The sequence below is a fragment of the Oncorhynchus gorbuscha genome, linkage group LG10 (genome assembly GCF_021184085.1).
Source record: "Oncorhynchus gorbuscha isolate QuinsamMale2020 ecotype Even-year linkage group LG10, OgorEven_v1.0, whole genome shotgun sequence".
Taxonomy (NCBI): Eukaryota; Metazoa; Chordata; class Actinopteri; order Salmoniformes; family Salmonidae; genus Oncorhynchus; species Oncorhynchus gorbuscha.
The window spans coordinates 10,732,200-10,749,760 of NC_060182.1; the positions used below are offsets into that span (position 1 = coordinate 10,732,200).

At 46.9% G+C, this 17,561-nt stretch overlaps 1 protein-coding gene across 1 annotated transcript; it reads left to right on the forward strand.

Annotated features, from left to right (window-relative positions):
* Positions 1-457: 457 nt before the first annotated feature.
* LOC124045003 (MRG/MORF4L-binding protein-like) lies at positions 458-7,252 on the forward strand. The gene is made up of 5 exons (XM_046364206.1): positions 458-685; positions 2,527-2,648; positions 2,771-2,852; positions 4,733-4,807; positions 5,936-7,252. Exons 1-5 carry the CDS (start codon positions 556-558, stop codon positions 6,142-6,144), a joined length of 618 nt encoding a protein of 205 aa, XP_046220162.1. The 5' UTR covers positions 458-555; the 3' UTR covers positions 6,145-7,252.
* Positions 7,253-17,561: the final 10,309 nt, after the last annotated feature.

Consider the following 17,561-nt stretch of genomic DNA (forward strand, 5'->3'; position numbering starts at 1 on the left):
ACATCCAATAGGAACACATCCAATAGGAACACATCCAATAGGAACACATCCAATAGGAAAGTGTGAATATTGCCAGGAAACGGAGACAGTGGTGCAGGTAGCCCTCACACAAAATAGATGTTGTGTTGGCAGCTGCAGAGAAGTACTTGGGGCTACGATATTTTACTTCAGAAGAGTTACAGGGTGTGTTGAGTGGTCACGCTCTGTCCTCTCAGGCCGTTGGTCTGGGGTAGGGTCAGATAGGGTTAAAGTAGTGGAATAAGGTGGTGGGTTTTAATGCGTGTAGCATTAGATTGTAGGTTAATATATACATATTGTTTTATTATATATATACTTTTTTATTGTTCCTTGTTCCCCCTTCCAATTTCTGTATCACAAAGTGTAATGGATCTATACTATAATTCAGCAGGGGGCGGTAATGCAACATATTGGATTCCCCCCGCCATTAACGTAATCGAAGAATAAGACAGCCTGCTGTGGTGTGTCTTGTGTTCATTTGGGTCAGTTGTTAAAATCTTTGATTTCAGTGTTTTGTTATTGGAGAAGGACAACAGCATGGGGGAAGCCGAGCTTGTTCCAGCTGTTCAAGCAGAGTCGGGCGTCAGTACCATCGAAGACTCGGTCGTATGGAGTCAAGAAGTCGAGGTTTGCCTGTTCCATGCGATGCTAGGTCACAAACCCGTAGGTAAGAATAAAAAACCCTAAGTGTGTTAATCGTGTAGGCCTGAAAATCCCCGGGCTTTAGTGGAGACCCGACGCGGAGGACGAAAGCCTGCCAACCATAAGTTAACAAGCCAGCTATTCATATATATATATATATATATATAGTCAGACAATTACACATATCAATGAACTCCCACCGTTGTTGACCATTTTTGCGGTGGGTATAATTTGTGGAACGAATTTATTCCCCAAAAACCTGGTAAATAACAAGGTTGTCAATAAACAATGTATACAAAGTTGCATCGCGGCAGAAATAAGATACCGGGTAGGGGATGGGCTATTTCATTTAAGTTTTCCCTCACTACGTTTTTATTCCGAAACATGTCTGTCCCGCCTATGGACAGACATTAAGAAGTAACTACGTGGTTTTCTTGGTGAATAAACCATGCTACTCTGTGGGACGTTAAATAAATGATCCCCACCCCTCATTTCAGCTTGTTGTCCAAGCTGTTTGTTTAGTTTTTGTCTTAAAAGTGTTGTCCAAATTTATTCAAGGAGGTATCTAGTTAAGTTTATCCCCGAGCTGACATACATCTGGAAATCATTAACACAAGCAGCTTCTTGTGACAAATTCAAGTACATGTCATTATTTGTGTATGTTGCATGCTGTTAACTACTGTAGTATTAGTCACGTACACAGTTTACTGCAGGTTTAAAAGCTCCATCAACATTGCGGTAGAATAATCAATAATAGAGTTTAAAAAATAACATTTAATAGAATAAGTATCCATATGGCAATAGCGTGATGTGCATTATTATAACAAATAAACCAGCTAGCTTGCTACTCTATCTAATTTTGTGCACATAACTTTCTCTAATAATGCAGCATCATTATCCGTTGTCAGATTGTCATCCTAAATCAACATGTATTTTATCACATGCGCCGAATACCGTGAAATGTTTAGTTACAAGCCCTTATTAACCGACCGAGCAGTTCAGTAAAGAGTTAAGAACATATTTACCAGATAAACCAAAGTAGAATAAAAAGTAATATAACAATAACGAGGCGGCACCGAGTCAGTGTGCGGGGGTACAGTTTTTATTTATTTTTTATTTCACCTGTATTCAACCAGATAGGCTAGTTGAGAACAAGTTCTCATTTGCAACTGCGACCTGGCCAAGATAAAGCATAGCAGTATGAACAGACAACACAGAGTTACACATGGAGTAAACAATTAACAAGACAATAACACAGTAGAATAAAGGGGAGTCTATATACAATGTGTGCAAAAGGCATGAGGAGGTAGGCGAATAATTACAATTTTGCAGATTAACACTGGAGTGATAAATGATCAGATGGTCATGTACAGGTAGAGATATTGGTGTGCAAAAGAGCAGAAAAGTAAATAAATAAAAACAGTATGGGGATGAGGTAGGTAAAAATGGGTGGGCTATTTACCGATAGACTATGTACAGCTGCAGCGATCGGTTAGCTGCTCAGATAGCTGATGTTTGAAGTTGGTGAAGGAGACTAGAGGTCATTTGTACATGTAGGTAGGGGTGAAGTGACTATGTATAGATAATAAACAGCGAGTAGCAGCAGTGTAAAAACAAATGGAGGCGGGTAATGTAACAGTCCGGTGGCCATTTGATTAATCAGCAGTCTTATGGCTTTGGGAAGCTGTTAAGGAGCCTTTTGGTCCTAGACTTGGCGCTCTGGTACTGCTTGCTGTGCGGTAGCAAAGAGAACAGTCTGTGACTTGGGTGACTGGAGTCTTTGACAAATGTTATTTTTTTGTATTACATTTATTTTCCCCTCCCACTTTTTGAAGACGTTGCTTTACATACTTATTTTCTCTGCAGGGGTAAATCGCCACTTTCACATGATCTGCATCCGGGATAAATTCAGTCAGAATATTGGGAGGCAAGTGTCATCTAAGGTGATCTGGGACCATCTGGGAACTATGTATGACATGTCGGCCTTGGTGAGTAGAGCGTCTTAATCTTTCTCTGGCCGTTTGGAAATGGAATGTTCTAGTGTCAGTCAGCCGCTATCTTTTCTCTGTAATTTAACACTGAATACTGTCACACATTCTGTCCACTGCAGCATGAGTCAGAAATATTGCCATTTCCCAACTCAGAGAAGAGCTTCAATCTTCCAGAGGAGATGATTCAAAAAGTAAAAGAAGGTAAACCCCCTCTCCCCTCTCTCTCCTCTCTCCTCTCCTCTCCTCTCTCCTCTCTCCTCTCTCCTCTCTCCTCTCCTCTCCCCTCTCTCCTCTCCTCTCCCCTCTCTCCTCTCCTCTCCCCTCTCTCCTCTCTCCTCTCCTCTCCTCTCTCTCCTCTCTCCTCTCCTCTCTCCTCTCCTCTCTCTCCTCTCTCTCTCTCTCTCTCCTCTCTCTCTCCTCTCCTCTCTCTCTCTCTCTCTCTCTCCTCTCTCTCTCTCTCTCCTCTCTCCTCTCCTCTCTCTCTCTCTCTCTCTCTCTCTCTCTCTCCTCTCTCTCTCTCTCTCTCTCTCTCTCTCTCTCTCCTCTCTCTCTCTCCCTCTCTCCTCTCTCTCTCTCCTCTCTCTCTCTCTCTCTCTCTCTCTCTCTCTCTCTCTCTCTCTCTCTCTCTCTCTCTCTCTCTCTCTCTCTCTCTCTCTCTCTCTCTCTCTCTCTCTCCTCTCTCTCTCTCTCTCTCTCTCTCTCTCTCTCTCTCTCTCTCTCTCTCTCTCTCTCTCTCTCTCTCTCTCTCTCTCTCTCCTCTCTCTCTCTCTCTCTCTCTCTCTCTGCTCTCTCTGCTCTCTCTGCTCTCTCTCTCTGCTCTGCTCTGCTCTGCTCTGCTCTATCTCCTCTCCTCTCTCTCTCTCTCTCTCTCTCTCCTCTCCTCTCCTCTCTCTCTCTCCTCTCCTCTCCTCTCCTCTCTCCTCTTTCCTCTCCTCTCCCTCTTTCTCCTCTCTCCTCTCTCTCCCCTCTTTCTCCTCTCTCTCTCTCTCCTCTCTCTCTCTCTCTCTCTCTCTCTCCTCTCTCTCCTCTCTCTCTCTCTCTCCTCTCTCTCTCTCTCTCCTCTTTCTCCTCTCTCCTCTCTCCTTCTCTCTCTCCTGTCTCTCTCCTCTCTCTCTCTCTCTCTCTGCTCTTCCTCTGCTCTCTCTCCTCTCCTCTCCTCTGCTCTCCTCTCCTCTCCTCTGCTCTCCCCTCCTCTCCTCTGCTCTCTCTCCTCTCCCCTCCTCTCCTCTGCTCTCTCTCCTCTGCTCTCTCTCCTCTCCTCTCCTCTCCTCTCCTCTTCTCTCCTCTCCCACTCTTCTCTTATCCCCTCTTCTCTTATCCCCTCTTCTCTTATCCCCTCTTCTCTTATCCTCTCTTCTCTTATCCTCTCTCCTCTTTCCTCTCCCTCTTCTCTTATCCTGTCTTCTCTTATCCCCTCTTCTTTATCTCTCTCTTCTCTTATCCTCTCTCCTCTTTCCTCTCCCCTCTTTCTCCTCTCCTCTCTCTCCTCTCTCTCCTCTCTCCTCTCTCTCCTCTCTCCTCTGTCTCCTCTTCCTCCTCTGCCTCTCTCCTCTCTCTCTCTCTCTCTCTCTCCTCTCCTCTCTCCTCTCTCTCTCTCTCCTCTCCTCTCTCCTCTGCTCTCTCCTCTGCTCTCTCCTCTGCTCTCTCTCCTCTCCTCTGCTCTCCTCTCCCCTCCTCTCCTCTGCTCTCTCTCCTCTCCCCTCCTCTGCTCTCTCTCCTCCTCTCCTCTCCTCGTCTCTCATCTTCTCGTCTCTCCACTCTTCTCTTATCCTCTCTTCTCTTATCCCCTCTTCTCTTATCCTCTCTTCTCTTATCCTCTCTTCAGAATCCACCATACTTACAAAAATGCTGAGTTACTAGAAAGTCCATATTTGGCTTGAGGATGTAAATGATCTGCTAAATTTGGTACGTTACTGAGACATTTGTTATTTTGTACATTGTCCCTGCTCAAATAAACGTAATAAATACAAATGTATACATCCTCTTCCACCCGACTGTACATAAAATGTATGCACACATGACTATAAGACGCTGTTAGACTGCTAAATGGCATATTATTATATTATTCCTGCCCTGAACAGGTAAACTGGTGTCTGAGGACGACATGAAAGACGAGTTGAAAGAAGAACGAGACTCCCCAGCCACGCATGAAGAAGGTTCTCTCCCTCATTCAATTACATTAGCTGTATTTCACCTCATGTGCTCCTCCTCTTTCTGTCTGACGTGAGCCTTATTTGGACTAGGTCCGAACATAACTCCTCCTCTTTCTGTCTGACGTGAGCCTTATTTGGACTAGGTCCGTACATATCTTCTCCTCTGGCTCACAAAGCGGCATTCCTAACTCTTGTCATTTGGCTGGTTTTAAAGGTCGTAGTCCCTGTATGGCTGCTGGCCAGGATTTTGAGAGGTATGGACAGAAGAACTCATTTGCTCTGTTCCAAAACTCCAACTTGACCTCGGTGTAGAACAGATCAGAACCAGAGGTTCTTTAGAGCGACCGCCCGCCTAGTGCACAGAACATGTGCGTCTGTCTTTATTTCAGTTTCTCTTTTTTCTCTCCTTTTAACTTAGGTTTGAGAACATTTTCAAGCATGGCATGCCATTTGTTTTACATGTATAATTTTATATTGTTTTGATGGAGTTGTATGACTTAAAAGATATAAAGATGATATAATGGCAAGTTTCAAATGGACGGTGTTCTTGAACCTGCTTTTTCGCTCTTCTGCCATTCCTTTCTTTATACTATTTGAATGGTGTTTGTCTATTGAAGTCAACTCTGGTCCTCTGTGTCCTCCACTGTGACTCTACTCTAAGGTACATGATATTCCCATTGGATGTACACAGCAAACACTAGCCTATCGCCGGACACTAGAATAACAACAGGCTTAATTTGAGTCTATCATACCCTCACAGTCACTGTAGGAGCAGTCACTTACTGTTTTCGTCACTGATTTGAGGGAGCAGTCACTGATTTGAGGGAGCAGTCACTGATTTGAGGGAGCAGTCACTGATTTGAGGGAGCAGTCACTGATTTGAGGGAGCAGTCACTGATTTGAGGGAGCAGTCACTGATTTGAGGGAGCAGTCACTGATTTGAGGGAGCAGTCACTGATTTGAGGGAGCAGTCACTGATTTGAGGGAGGATCTAAAACATTTGGTTTCACAGGTCAACTTTCATAACTTGGACTGAGTGATGCAGAATCTTTTGAACCTTCAATCATTTCCAAAACACCTCTCCCTTTACCTGACAACTCAATCTTTTCTTTCTCTCCTCCTCTCTCTCAGGCAGCAACTCCTCGGTGAAGATGACAGAGAGGGCCGTCAGCAAAGACAAGGAGAGAGAGAGAGACAGAGACCGAGAGAAGGGTTCCTCTGAGGGCGGCCCAGGGAAGGAGGCAGCAGACAAGAGGAAGAGGAATCGTGCAACTGAGAAGGTACTCAACTCCAGCAGCAACCCCTCCAGCCCCGGTGGAGCCAAGCGGAGAAGGACGTAGGCCAAGTCACCAGGAGACGCCCTCAAGATATCAGCCGCTGCAGAGAGCAGGAGACCCCAGGGGGAGGAGGAGAGACCTGGGACTGGAGAGACTCATCTGTGAAGCCTGGAGGGAAACGGGAGGGAGGGTGAGAGACTTAGGACTGGAGAGACTCATCTGTGAAGCCTGGAGGGACTCATCTGTGAAGCCTGGAGGGAAACGGGAGGGAGGGTGAGAGAGTGGCGTTTGGCGTCAGACAATAGAGAAGCTATTTGGACAATGCAGAATTTGTGCACAGGTATCCAGGAGACGAAATTAAGAACTTTCAGCCCCACAGAAGCTGCAATTTTAGACTTATGTAATGTTCTCCGAACATCTAGAAGGATGTATCATTTTCCCATTGCCACACAATCTCTGAAAACAACACCGCAATAGCAATGTGAAGACAAAACCGACTCTTATTGGTCACGATTATCAATATACTGTCACAGCAGCCGAGGTTTCTGGACAATCCCCTCCCTCCAGTCCTCGGCTCTGGATGAGAGGCCAGCAGCCATGTTTAGTAATATTGACACAATTCAATCAGACAAGTTATCAATGACATCAGAATGAGTGTAATGGTTCTAGTGCTTGTGTTCAGGCTTGTGTTCAGGCCTGTATCCTGTTTGGCTTTGGAGAAATGCAGGACTACTAAATCACAGCAATACACTGTATTACTGGCTGGACGCTTGCTCTAATTCTTGTTGTTGTTGTGTTCTGATTTGTTACAAGTTGTTGTAAACACATGCATAGAGCACCTCATCCAGCTCTTCCAGTAACTGCCAACCACATTGTTATTGTACCTCATCTGTATAAAATGTAGTTGCAATTTGTGCAAATTGTCGGTCATTGTCCCCTCTTTTTCTACAGTCAGTCTTGTGTATTTTGTCCGTAGGGATTATTGAATGTGCATGTTTTGGTAATTGCTAAAAAAGTATTTTTTCTGTCCATGTTAAGGACAGACTTTTGCGAATATAATAAACATGTGTAGCTGTAGTCTCCATCCCATTTGAGATCCCTTTTTTTATTCTCTATTTATTGGACATGTCATATTTTAAAGGTTATGTCCCATTAAATGATTTCTGACGAAGTTTGTGACTGGTTCATTAATTCAACTAACAGTGTATTCTAATGTGTGATGATTTGCAGCATTTGTTCGTTAAAATCCCGTGGGGCTGAACTTCCCGGTGCCTCGGGAGGCAACTACTAAGCAACATGTCTGTGTTTTGTATTAAGCCAGTATCTCTGAGTGACATGTCAGTGACTATGTCTTCTCTGGTGACACAGGCATCTTTGATACCCAATCACCTTGCAGCAGAACTTCTAAGTAGCTTTGTCAGTCATCCAGTTGATTGTTGGGACACTTAACTGCAGCGCAATTAGTTGATACTAATTAAACTCTTATGACTGATAAGGATTACTTTACTAACACTGTTTTTGAGTTACTTCTCAGTATGATATCTGAGATCAGCCCATCTCGTTCCATTCTTGCTGGCTGGTTCCCCGTCTAATCGCTACACACACACACACACACACACACACACACACACACACACACACACACACACACACACACACACTCTGAGCTGCTGCAGACAAGTGCCTCACTGCAGGCTATGCCTTTCCCTCCATCCTACTGCACCCGAAGGAGGAGGGGGTGCCGACATCGAGCGGGCAGCGCAGCCCGATTCTGTTACAGGTAAGAGGCCGTACAATTCGGGTACACCTGCCTTTCAGGGCTCACTGTTGAGCTGTGTATTGAGAGCTGCCATGTCTTGTGTTTTCATTTGCATGAAGACGAGCATAACATTTGGAATGCTCAAATGTCTTCCTCCAATCAGACTAAAACATGCTAATTATGATGTCTGATATTGTGCAATGATGTTTTATAAAATAAATACGTAATTGCTTTTGATTGACAGTTCCAGCCTTAAGATCATCTGAGGACACTGATGCCTGTTTACCATCTTGCATGATTATTATTATTATTATTTTTTACCTCACAACGTCCTGATATGACCTACTGCACAGCCAAATGAGGTCTAGGTGCACTGCGCTATCCATGGACTATGAAAGACATTATCACCAACATCAGTTTTATTGCTACGTAAAATATCTCAGAGCCTGATTGATACGTGGTAACTACGGTATTGAAGAAAACAAGCCTTTTTACTAGTAGTTTGTGAGATCTCAGTGAATAAATCTATACATTGATTAAACTTTTTATATGCTCAGTGTAGCAATAAACAGCCAGGGGATAGACTGTAGTCAGGGGATAGACTAGTAGGGGGATAGACTGTAGTCAGGGGATAGACTAGTAGGGGGATAGACTGTAGTCAGGGGATAGACTAGTAGGGGGATAGACTGTAGTCAGGGGATAGACTGTAGTCAGGAGATAGACTAGTAGGGGGATAGACTGTAGTCAGGGGATAGACTAGTAGTCAGGGGATAGACTGTAGTCAGGGGATAGACTGTAGCCAGGGGATAGACTGTAGCCAGGGGATAGACTGTAGTCAGGGGATAGACTAGTAGTCAGGGGATAGACTAGTAGTCAGGGGATAGACTGTAGTCAGGGGATAGACTGTAGTCAGGGGATAGACTAGTCAGGGGATAGACTGTAGTCAGGAGATAGACTAGTAGGGGGATAGACTGTAGTCAGGGGATAGACTGTAGTCAGGGGATAGACTAGTAGTCAGGGGATAGACTAGTAGGGGGATAGACTGTAGTCAGGGGATAGACTAGTAGTCAGGGGATAGACTGTAGTCAGGGGATAGACTAGTAGGGGATAGACTGTAGTCAGGGGATAGACTAGTAGGGGGATAGACTGTAGTCAGGGGATAGACTAGTAGGGGGATAGACTGTAGTCAGGGGATAGACTGTAGTCAGGGGATAGACTAGTAGTCAGGGGATAGACTAGTAGTCAGGGGATAGACTAGTAGGGGGATAGACTAGTAGGGGGATAGACTGTAGTCAGGGGATAGACTAGTAGGGGGATAGACTGTAGTCAGGGGATAGACTGTAGTCAGGGGATAGACTAGTAGGGGGATAGACTGTAGTCAGGGGATAGACTAGTAGGGGGATAGACTGTAGTCAGGGGATAGACTGTAGTCAGGGGATAGACTGTAGTCAGGGGATAGACTAGTAGTCAGGGGATAGACTGTAGTCAGTGGATAGACTAGTAGGGGATAGACTGTAGTCAGGGGATAGACTAGTAGGGGGATAGACTAGTCAGGGGATAGACTAGTAGGGGGATAGACTGTAGTCAGGGGATAGACTAGTAGGGGGATAGACTGTAGTCAGGGGATAGACTAGTAGGGGATAGACTGTAGTCAGGGGATAGACTAGTAGGGGATAGACTGTAGTCAGGGGATATACTAGTAGTCAGGGGATAGACTAGTAGGGGATAGACTGTAGTCAGGGGATAGACTAGTAGGGGGATAGACTGTGGTCAGGGGATAGACTAGTAGGGGGATAGACTGTAGTCAGGGGATAGACTAGTAGGGGGATAGACTGTAGTCAGGGGATAGACTAGTAGGGGGATAGACTGTAGTCAGGGGATATACTAGTAGTCAGGGGATAGACTAGTAGGGGGATAGACTGTAGTCAGGGGATAGACTAGTAGGGGTATAGACTAGTAGGGGGATAGAATGTAGTCAGGGGATAGACTAGTAGGGGGATAGACTGTAGTCAGTGGATTGACTAGTAGGGGGATAGACTGTAGTCAGGGGATAGACTGTAGTCAGGGGATAGACTAGTCAGGGGATAGACTGTAGTCAGGGGATAGACTAGTAGGGGGATAGACTGTAGTCAGGGGATAGACTAGTAGGGGATAGACTAGTAGGGGGATAGACTAGTAGGGGATAGACTGTAGTCAGGGGATAGACTAGTAGGGGGATAGACTGTAGTCAGGGGATAGACTAGTAGGGGGATAGACTGTAGTCAGGGGATAGACTGTAGTCAGTGGATAGACTAGTAGGGGGATAGACTGTAGTCAGGGGATAGACTGTAGTCAGGGGATAGACTGTAGTCAGGGGATAGACTGTAGTCAGGGGATAGACTGCAGTCAGGGGATAGACTGTAGTCAGTGGATAGACTAGTAGGGGGATAGACTGTAGTCAGGGGATAGACTAGTAGGGGGATAGACTGTAGTCAGGGGATAGACTAGTAGGGGGATAGACTGTAGTCAGGGGATAGACTAGTAGGGGGATAGACTGCAGTCAGGGGATAGACTGTAGTCAGGGGATAGACTAGTAGGGGGATAGACTGTAGTCAGGGGATAGACTGTAGTCAGGGGATAGACTGTAGTCAGGGGATAGACTAGTAGGGGGATAGACTGAAGTCAGGGGATAGACTGTAGTCAGGGGATAGACTAGTAGGGGGATAGACTGTAGTCAGGGGATAGACTGTAGTCAGGGGATAGACTAGTAGGGGATAGACTGTAGTCAGGGGATAGACTGTAGTCAGGGGATAGACTAGTAGGGGGATAGACTAGTAGGGGATAGACTGTAGTCAGGGGATAGACTGTAGTCAGGGGATAGACTGTAGTCAGGGGATAGACTGCAGTCAGGGGATAGGTCAGGGGATAGACTGTAGTCAGGGGATAGACTAGTCAGGGGATAGACTGTAGTCAGGGGATAGACTAGTCAGGGGATAGGGGGATAGACTAGTAGGGGGATAGACTGTAGTCAGGGGATAGACTAGTAGGGGGATAGACTGTAGTCAGGGGATAGACTAGTAGGGGGATAGACTGTAGTCAGGGGATATACTAGTAGTCAGGGGATAGACTAGTAGGGGGATAGACTGTAGTCAGGGGATAGACTAGTAGGGGGATAGACTGTGGTCAGGGGATAGACTAGTAGGGGGATAGACTGTAGTCAGGGGATAGACTAGTAGGGGGATAGACTGTAGTCAGGGATAGACTAGTAGGGGATAGACTGTAGTCAGGGGATATACTAGTAGTCAGGGGATAGACTAGTAGGGGGATAGACTGTAGTCAGGGGATAGACTAGTAGGGGTATAGACTAGTAGGGGGATAGAATGTAGTCAGGGGATAGACTAGTAGGGGGATAGACTGTAGTCAGTGGATTGACTAGTAGGGGGATAGACTGTAGTCAGGGGATAGACTGTAGTCAGGGGATAGACTAGTCAGGGGATAGACTGTAGTCAGGGGATAGACTAGTAGGGGGATAGACTGTAGTCAGGGGATAGACTAGTAGGGGGATAGACTAGTAGGGGGATAGACTAGTAGGGGGATAGACTGTAGTCAGGGGATAGACTAGTAGGGGGATAGACTGTAGTCAGGGGATAGACTAGTAGGGGGATAGACTGTAGTCAGGGGATAGACTGTAGTCAGTGGATAGACTAGTAGGGGGATAGACTGTAGTCAGGGGATAGACTGTAGTCAGGGGATAGACTGTAGTCAGGGGATAGACTGTAGTCAGGGGATAGACTGCAGTCAGGGGATAGACTGTAGTCAGTGGATAGACTAGTAGGGGGATAGACTGTAGTCAGGGGATAGACTAGTAGGGGGATAGACTGTAGTCAGGGGATAGACTAGTAGGGGGATAGACTGTAGTCAGGGGATAGACTAGTAGGGGGATAGACTGCAGTCAGGGGATAGACTGTAGTCAGGGGATAGACTAGTAGGGGGATAGACTGTAGTCAGGGGATAGACTGTAGTCAGGGGATAGACTGTAGTCAGGGGATAGACTAGTAGGGGGATAGACTGAAGTCAGGGGATAGACTGTAGTCAGGGGATAGACTAGTAGGGGGATAGACTGTAGTCAGGGGATAGACTGTAGTCAGGGGATAGACTAGTAGGGGGATAGACTGTAGTCAGGGGATAGACTGTAGTCAGGGGATAGACTAGTAGGGGGATAGACTAGTAGGGGGATAGACTGTAGTCAGGGGATAGACTGTAGTCAGGGGATAGACTGTAGTCAGGGGATAGACTGCAGTCAGGGGATAGACTGTAGTCAGGGGATAGACTGTAGTCAGGGGATAGACTAGTCAGGGGATAGACTAGTCAGGGGATAGACTGTAGTCAGGAGATAGACTAGTAGGGAGATAGACTAGTAGGGAGATAGACTGTAGTCAGTGGATAGGATAGTAGGGGGATAGACTGTAGTCAGGGGATAGACTAGTAGGGGGATAGACTGTAGTCAGGGGATAGACTAGTAGTCAGGGGATAGACTAGTAGGGGGATAGACTGTAGTCAGGGGATAGACTGTAGTCAGGGGATAGACTAGTAGTCAGGGGATAGACTGTAGTCAGGGGATAGACTAGTAGGGGGATAGACTGTAGTCAGGGGATAGACTAGTAGGGGGATAGACTGTAGTCGGGGGATAGACTGTAGTCAGGGGATAGACTGTAGTCAGGGGATAGACTAGTAGTCAGGGGATAGACTAGTAGGGGGATAGACTGTAGTCAGGGGATAGACTAGTAGGGGGATAGACTGTAGTCAGGGGATAGACTAGTAGGGGATAGACTGTAGTCAGGGGATAGACTAGTAGGGGATAGACTGTAGTCAGGGGATAGACTGTAGTCAGGGGATAGACTGTAGTCAGGGGATAGACTGTAGTCAGTGGATAGACTAGTAGGGGATAGACTAGTAGTCAGGGGATAGACTAGTAGGGGGATAGACTGTAGTCAGGGGATAGACTAGTAGGGGGATAGACTGTAGTCAGGGGATAGACTAGTAGGGGGATAGACTGTAGTCAGGGGATAGACTAGTAGGGGATAGACTGTAGTCAGGGGATATACAAGTAGTCAGGGGATAGACTAGTAGGGGGATAGACTGTAGTCAGGGGATAGACTAGTAGGGGTATAGACTAGTAGGGGGATAGGCTGTAGTCAGGGGATAGACTAGTAGGGGGATAGACTGTAGTCAGTGGATAGACTAGTAGGGGATAGACTGTAGTCAGGGGATAGACTGTAGTCAGGGGATAGACTGTAGTCAGGGGATAGACTGTAGTCAGGGGATAGACTAGTAGGGGATAGACTGTAGTCAGGGGATAGACTAGTAGGGGATAGACTAGTAGGGGATAGACTAGTAGGGGATAGACTGTAGTCAGGGGATAGACTAGTAGTCAGGGGATAGACTAGTAGTCAGGGGATAGACTAGTAGGGGGATAGACTGTAGTCAGGGGATAGACTAGTAGGGGGATAGACTGTATTCAGGGGATAGACTAGTAGGGGGATAGACTGTAGTCAGGGGATAGACTGTAGTCAGTGGATAGACTAGTAGGGGGATAGACTGTAGTCAGGGGATAGACTGTAGTCAGGGGATAGACTGTAGTCAGGGGATAGACTGCAGTCAGGGGATAGACTGTAGTCAGGGGATAGACTGCAGTCAGGGGATAGACTGTAGTCAGTGGATAGACTAGTAGGGGGATAGACTGTAGTCAGTGGATAGACTAGTAGGGGGATAGACTGTAGTCAGGGGATAGACTAGTAGGGGGATAGACTGCAGTCAGGGGATAGACTAGTAGTCAGGGGATAGACTGTAGTCAGGGGATAGACTGTAGCCAGGGGATAGACTGTAGCCAGGGGATAGACTGTAGTCAGGGGATAGACTGTAGTCAGGGGATAGACTGTAGTCAGGGGATAGACTGTAGTCAGGGGATAGACTAGTAGTCAGGGGATAGACTGTAGTCAGGGGATAGACTAGTAGGGGGATAGACTGTAGTCAGGGGATAGACTAGTAGGGGGATAGACTGTAGTCAGGGGATAGATATACTAGTAGTCAGGGGATAGACTAGTAGGGGGATAGACTGTAGTCAGGGGATAGACTAGTAGGGGGATAGACTGTAGTCAGGGGATAGACTAGTAGGGGGATAGACTGTAGTCAGGGGATAGACTAGTAGGGGGATAGACTGTAGTCAGGGGATAGACTAGTAGGGGGATAGACTGTAGTCAGGGGATAGACTAGTAGTCAGGGGATAGACTAGTCAGGGGATAGACTGTAGTCAGGGGATAGACTAGTAGGGGTATAGACTAGTAGGGGATAGACTGTAGTCAGGGGATAGACTAGTAGGGGGATAGACTGTAGTCAGGGGATAGACTAGTAGTCAGGGGATAGACTAGTAGGGGGGATAGACTGTAGTCAGGGGATAGACTAGTAGGGGTATAGACTAGTCAGGGGATAGACTGTAGTCAGGGGATAGACTAGTAGGGGATAGACTGTAGTCAGGGATAGACTAGTAGGGGATAGACTGTAGTCAGGGGATAGACTGTAGTCAGGGGATAGACTAGTAGGGGATAGACTGAGTCAGGGGATAGACTGTAGTCAGGGGATAGACTAGTAGGGGATAGACTGTAGTCAGGGGATAGACTGTAGTCAGGGGATAGACTAGTAGGGGGATAGACTGTAGTCAGGGGATAGACTGTAGTCAGGGGATAGACTAGTAGGGGATAGACTAGTCAGGGGATAGACTGTAGTCAGGGGATAGACTGTAGTCAGGGGATAGACTGTAGTCAGGGGATAGACTGCAGTCAGGGGATAGACTGTAGTCAGGGGATAGACTGTAGTCAGGGGATAGACTAGTCAGGGGATAGACTAGTCAGGGGATAGACTCAGGGAGATAGACTAGTAGGGATAGACTAGTATAGACTGTAGTCAGTGGATAGATAGTAGGGGATAGACTGTAGTCAGGGGATAGACTAGTAGGGGGATAGACTGTAGTCAGGGGATAGACTAGTAGGGGGATAGACTGTAGTCAGGGGATAGACTAGTAGGGGGATAGACTGTAGTCAGGGGATAGACTGTAGTCAGGGGATAGACTAGTAGGGGACTAGTAGGATAGACTGTAGTCAGGGGATAGACTGTAGTCAGGGATAGACTAGTAGTCAGGGGATAGACTGTAGTCAGGGGATAGACTAGTAGGGGATAGACTGTAGTCAGGGGATAGACTAGTAGGGGTATAGACTAGTAGGGGATAGACTGTAGTCAGGGGATAGACTAGTAGGGATAGACTAGGGGATAGACTGTAGTCAGGGGATAGACTAGTAGGGGGATAGACTGTAGTCAGGGGATAGACTAGTAGTCAGGGGATAGACTAGTAGGGGGATAGACTGTAGGGGGATAGACTAGTAGGGGATAGACTAGTAGGGATAGACTGTAGTCAGGGGATAGACTAGTAGGGGGATAGACTGTAGTCAGGGATAGACTAGTAGGGGGATAGACTGTAGTCAGGGGATAGACTGTAGTCAGGGGATAGACTAGTAGGGGGGATAGACTGAGTCAGGGGATAGACTGTAGTCAGGGGATAGACTAGTAGGGGGATAGACTGTAGTCAGGGGATAGACTGTAGTCAGGGGATAGACTAGTAGGGGGATAGACTGTAGTCAGGGGATAGACTGTAGTCAGGGGATAGACTAGTAGGGGATAGACTAGTAGGGGGATAGACTGTAGTCAGGGATAGACTGTAGTCAGGGGATAGACTGTAGTCAGGGGATAGACTGACTGTAGTCAGGGGATAGACTGTAGTCAGGGGATAGACTGTAGTCAGGGGATAGACTAGTCAGGGATAGACTAGTCAGGGGATAGACTGTAGTCAGGAGATAGACTAGTAGGGGATAGACTGTAGTCAGGGGATAGACTGTAGTCAGGGATAGACTAGTAGGGGGATAGACTGTAGTCAGGGGATAGACTAGTAGGGGATAGACTGTAGTCAGGGATAGATAGAGGGGGATAGACTGTAGTCAGGGGATAGACTAGTAGGGGATAGACTGTAGTCAGGGGATAGACTAGTAGTCAGGGGATAGACTAGTAGGGGGATAGACTGTAGTCAGGGGATAGACTGTAGTCAGGGGATAGACTAGTAGTCAGGGGATAGACTGTAGTCAGGGGATAGACTAGTAGGGGTTAGACTGTAGTCAGGGGATAGACTAGTAGGGGGATAGACTGTAGTCAGGGGATAGACTAGTAGGGGATAGACTGTAGTCAGGGGATAGACTGTAGTCAGGGGATAGACTGTAGTCAGGGGATAGACTAGTAGGGGGATAGACTGTAGGGGATAGACTAGTCAGGGGATAGACTGTAGTCAGGGGGATAGACTAGTAGTCAGGGGATAGACTGTAGTCAGGGGATAGACTAGTAGGGGGATAGACTGTAGTCAGGGGATAGACTGTAGTCAGGGATAGACTGTAGTCAGGGGATAGACTGTAGTCAGTGGATAGACTAGTAGGGGGATAGACTAGTAGTCAGGGGATAGACTAGTAGGGGGATAGACTGTAGTCAGGGGATAGACTAGTAGGGGGATAGACTGTAGTCAGGGGATAGACTAGTAGGGGGATAGACTGTAGTCAGGGGATAGACTAGTAGGGGGATAGACTGTAGTCAGGGGATAGACTAGTAGGGGATAGACTGTAGTCAGGGGATATACTAGTAGTCAGGGGATAGACTAGTAGGGGGATAGACTGTAGTCAGGGGATAGACTAGTAGGGGGACTAGATAGGCTGTAGTCAGGGGATAGACTAGTAGGGGATAGACTGTAGTCAGTGGATAGACTAGTAGGGGATAGACTGTAGTCAGGGGATAGACTGTAGTCAGGGGATAGACTGTAGTCAGGGGATAGACTGTAGTAGGGGGGATAGACTGTAGTCAGGGGATAGACTAGTAGGGGGATAGACTGTAGTCAGGGGATAGACTGTAGTCAGGGGATAGACTGTAGTCAGGGGATAGACTAGTAGTCAGGGGATAGACTAGTAGGGGATAGACTGTAGTCAGGGGATAGACTAGTAGGGGGATAGACTGTAGTCAGGGGATAGACTAGTAGGGGATAGACTGTAGTCAGGGGATAGACTGTAGTCAGGGGATAGACTGTAGTCAGGGGATAGACTGTAGTCAGGGGATAGACTGTAGTCAGGGGATAGACTGTAGTCAGGGGATAGACTGTAGTCAGGGGATAGACTGTAGTCAGGGATAGACTAGTAGGGGGATAGACTGTAGTCAGTGGATAGACTAGTAGGGGGATAGACTGTAGTCAGGGGATAGACTAGTAGGGGGATAGACTGCAGTCAGGGGATAGACTAGTAGTCAGGGGATAGACTGTAGTCAGGGGATAGACTGTAGCCAGGGGATAGACTGTAGCCAGGGGATAGACTGTAGTCAGGGGATAGACTAGTAGTCAGGGGATAGACTAGTAGTCAGGGGATAGACTGTAGTCAGGGGATAGACTGTAGTCAGGGGATAGACTGTAGTCAGGGGATAGACTAGTCAGGGGATAGACTGTAGTCAGGAGATAGACTGTAGTCAGGGGATAGACTAGTAGTCAGGGGATTGACTAGTAGGGGGATAGACTGTAGTCAGGGGATAGACTAGTAGTCAGGGGATAGACTGTAGTCAGGGGATAGACTAGTAGGGGGATAGACTGTAGTCAGGGGATAGACTGTAGTCA

Bases quoted from the DNA above. Each gene is read 5' to 3' on its own strand.
- LOC124045003 (XM_046364206.1), top strand. From the start codon at position 556: ATGGGGGAAGCCGAGCTTGTTCCAGCTGTTCAAGCAGAGTCGGGCGTC. The intron at 2,853-4,732 runs GTAAACCCCCTC...TGCCCTGAACAG, and splicing joins GATTCAAAAAGTAAAAGAAG to GTAAACTGGTGTCTGAGGAC. The intron at 4,808-5,935 runs GTTCTCTCCCTC...CCTCTCTCTCAG, and splicing joins CCCAGCCACGCATGAAGAAG to GCAGCAACTCCTCGGTGAAG.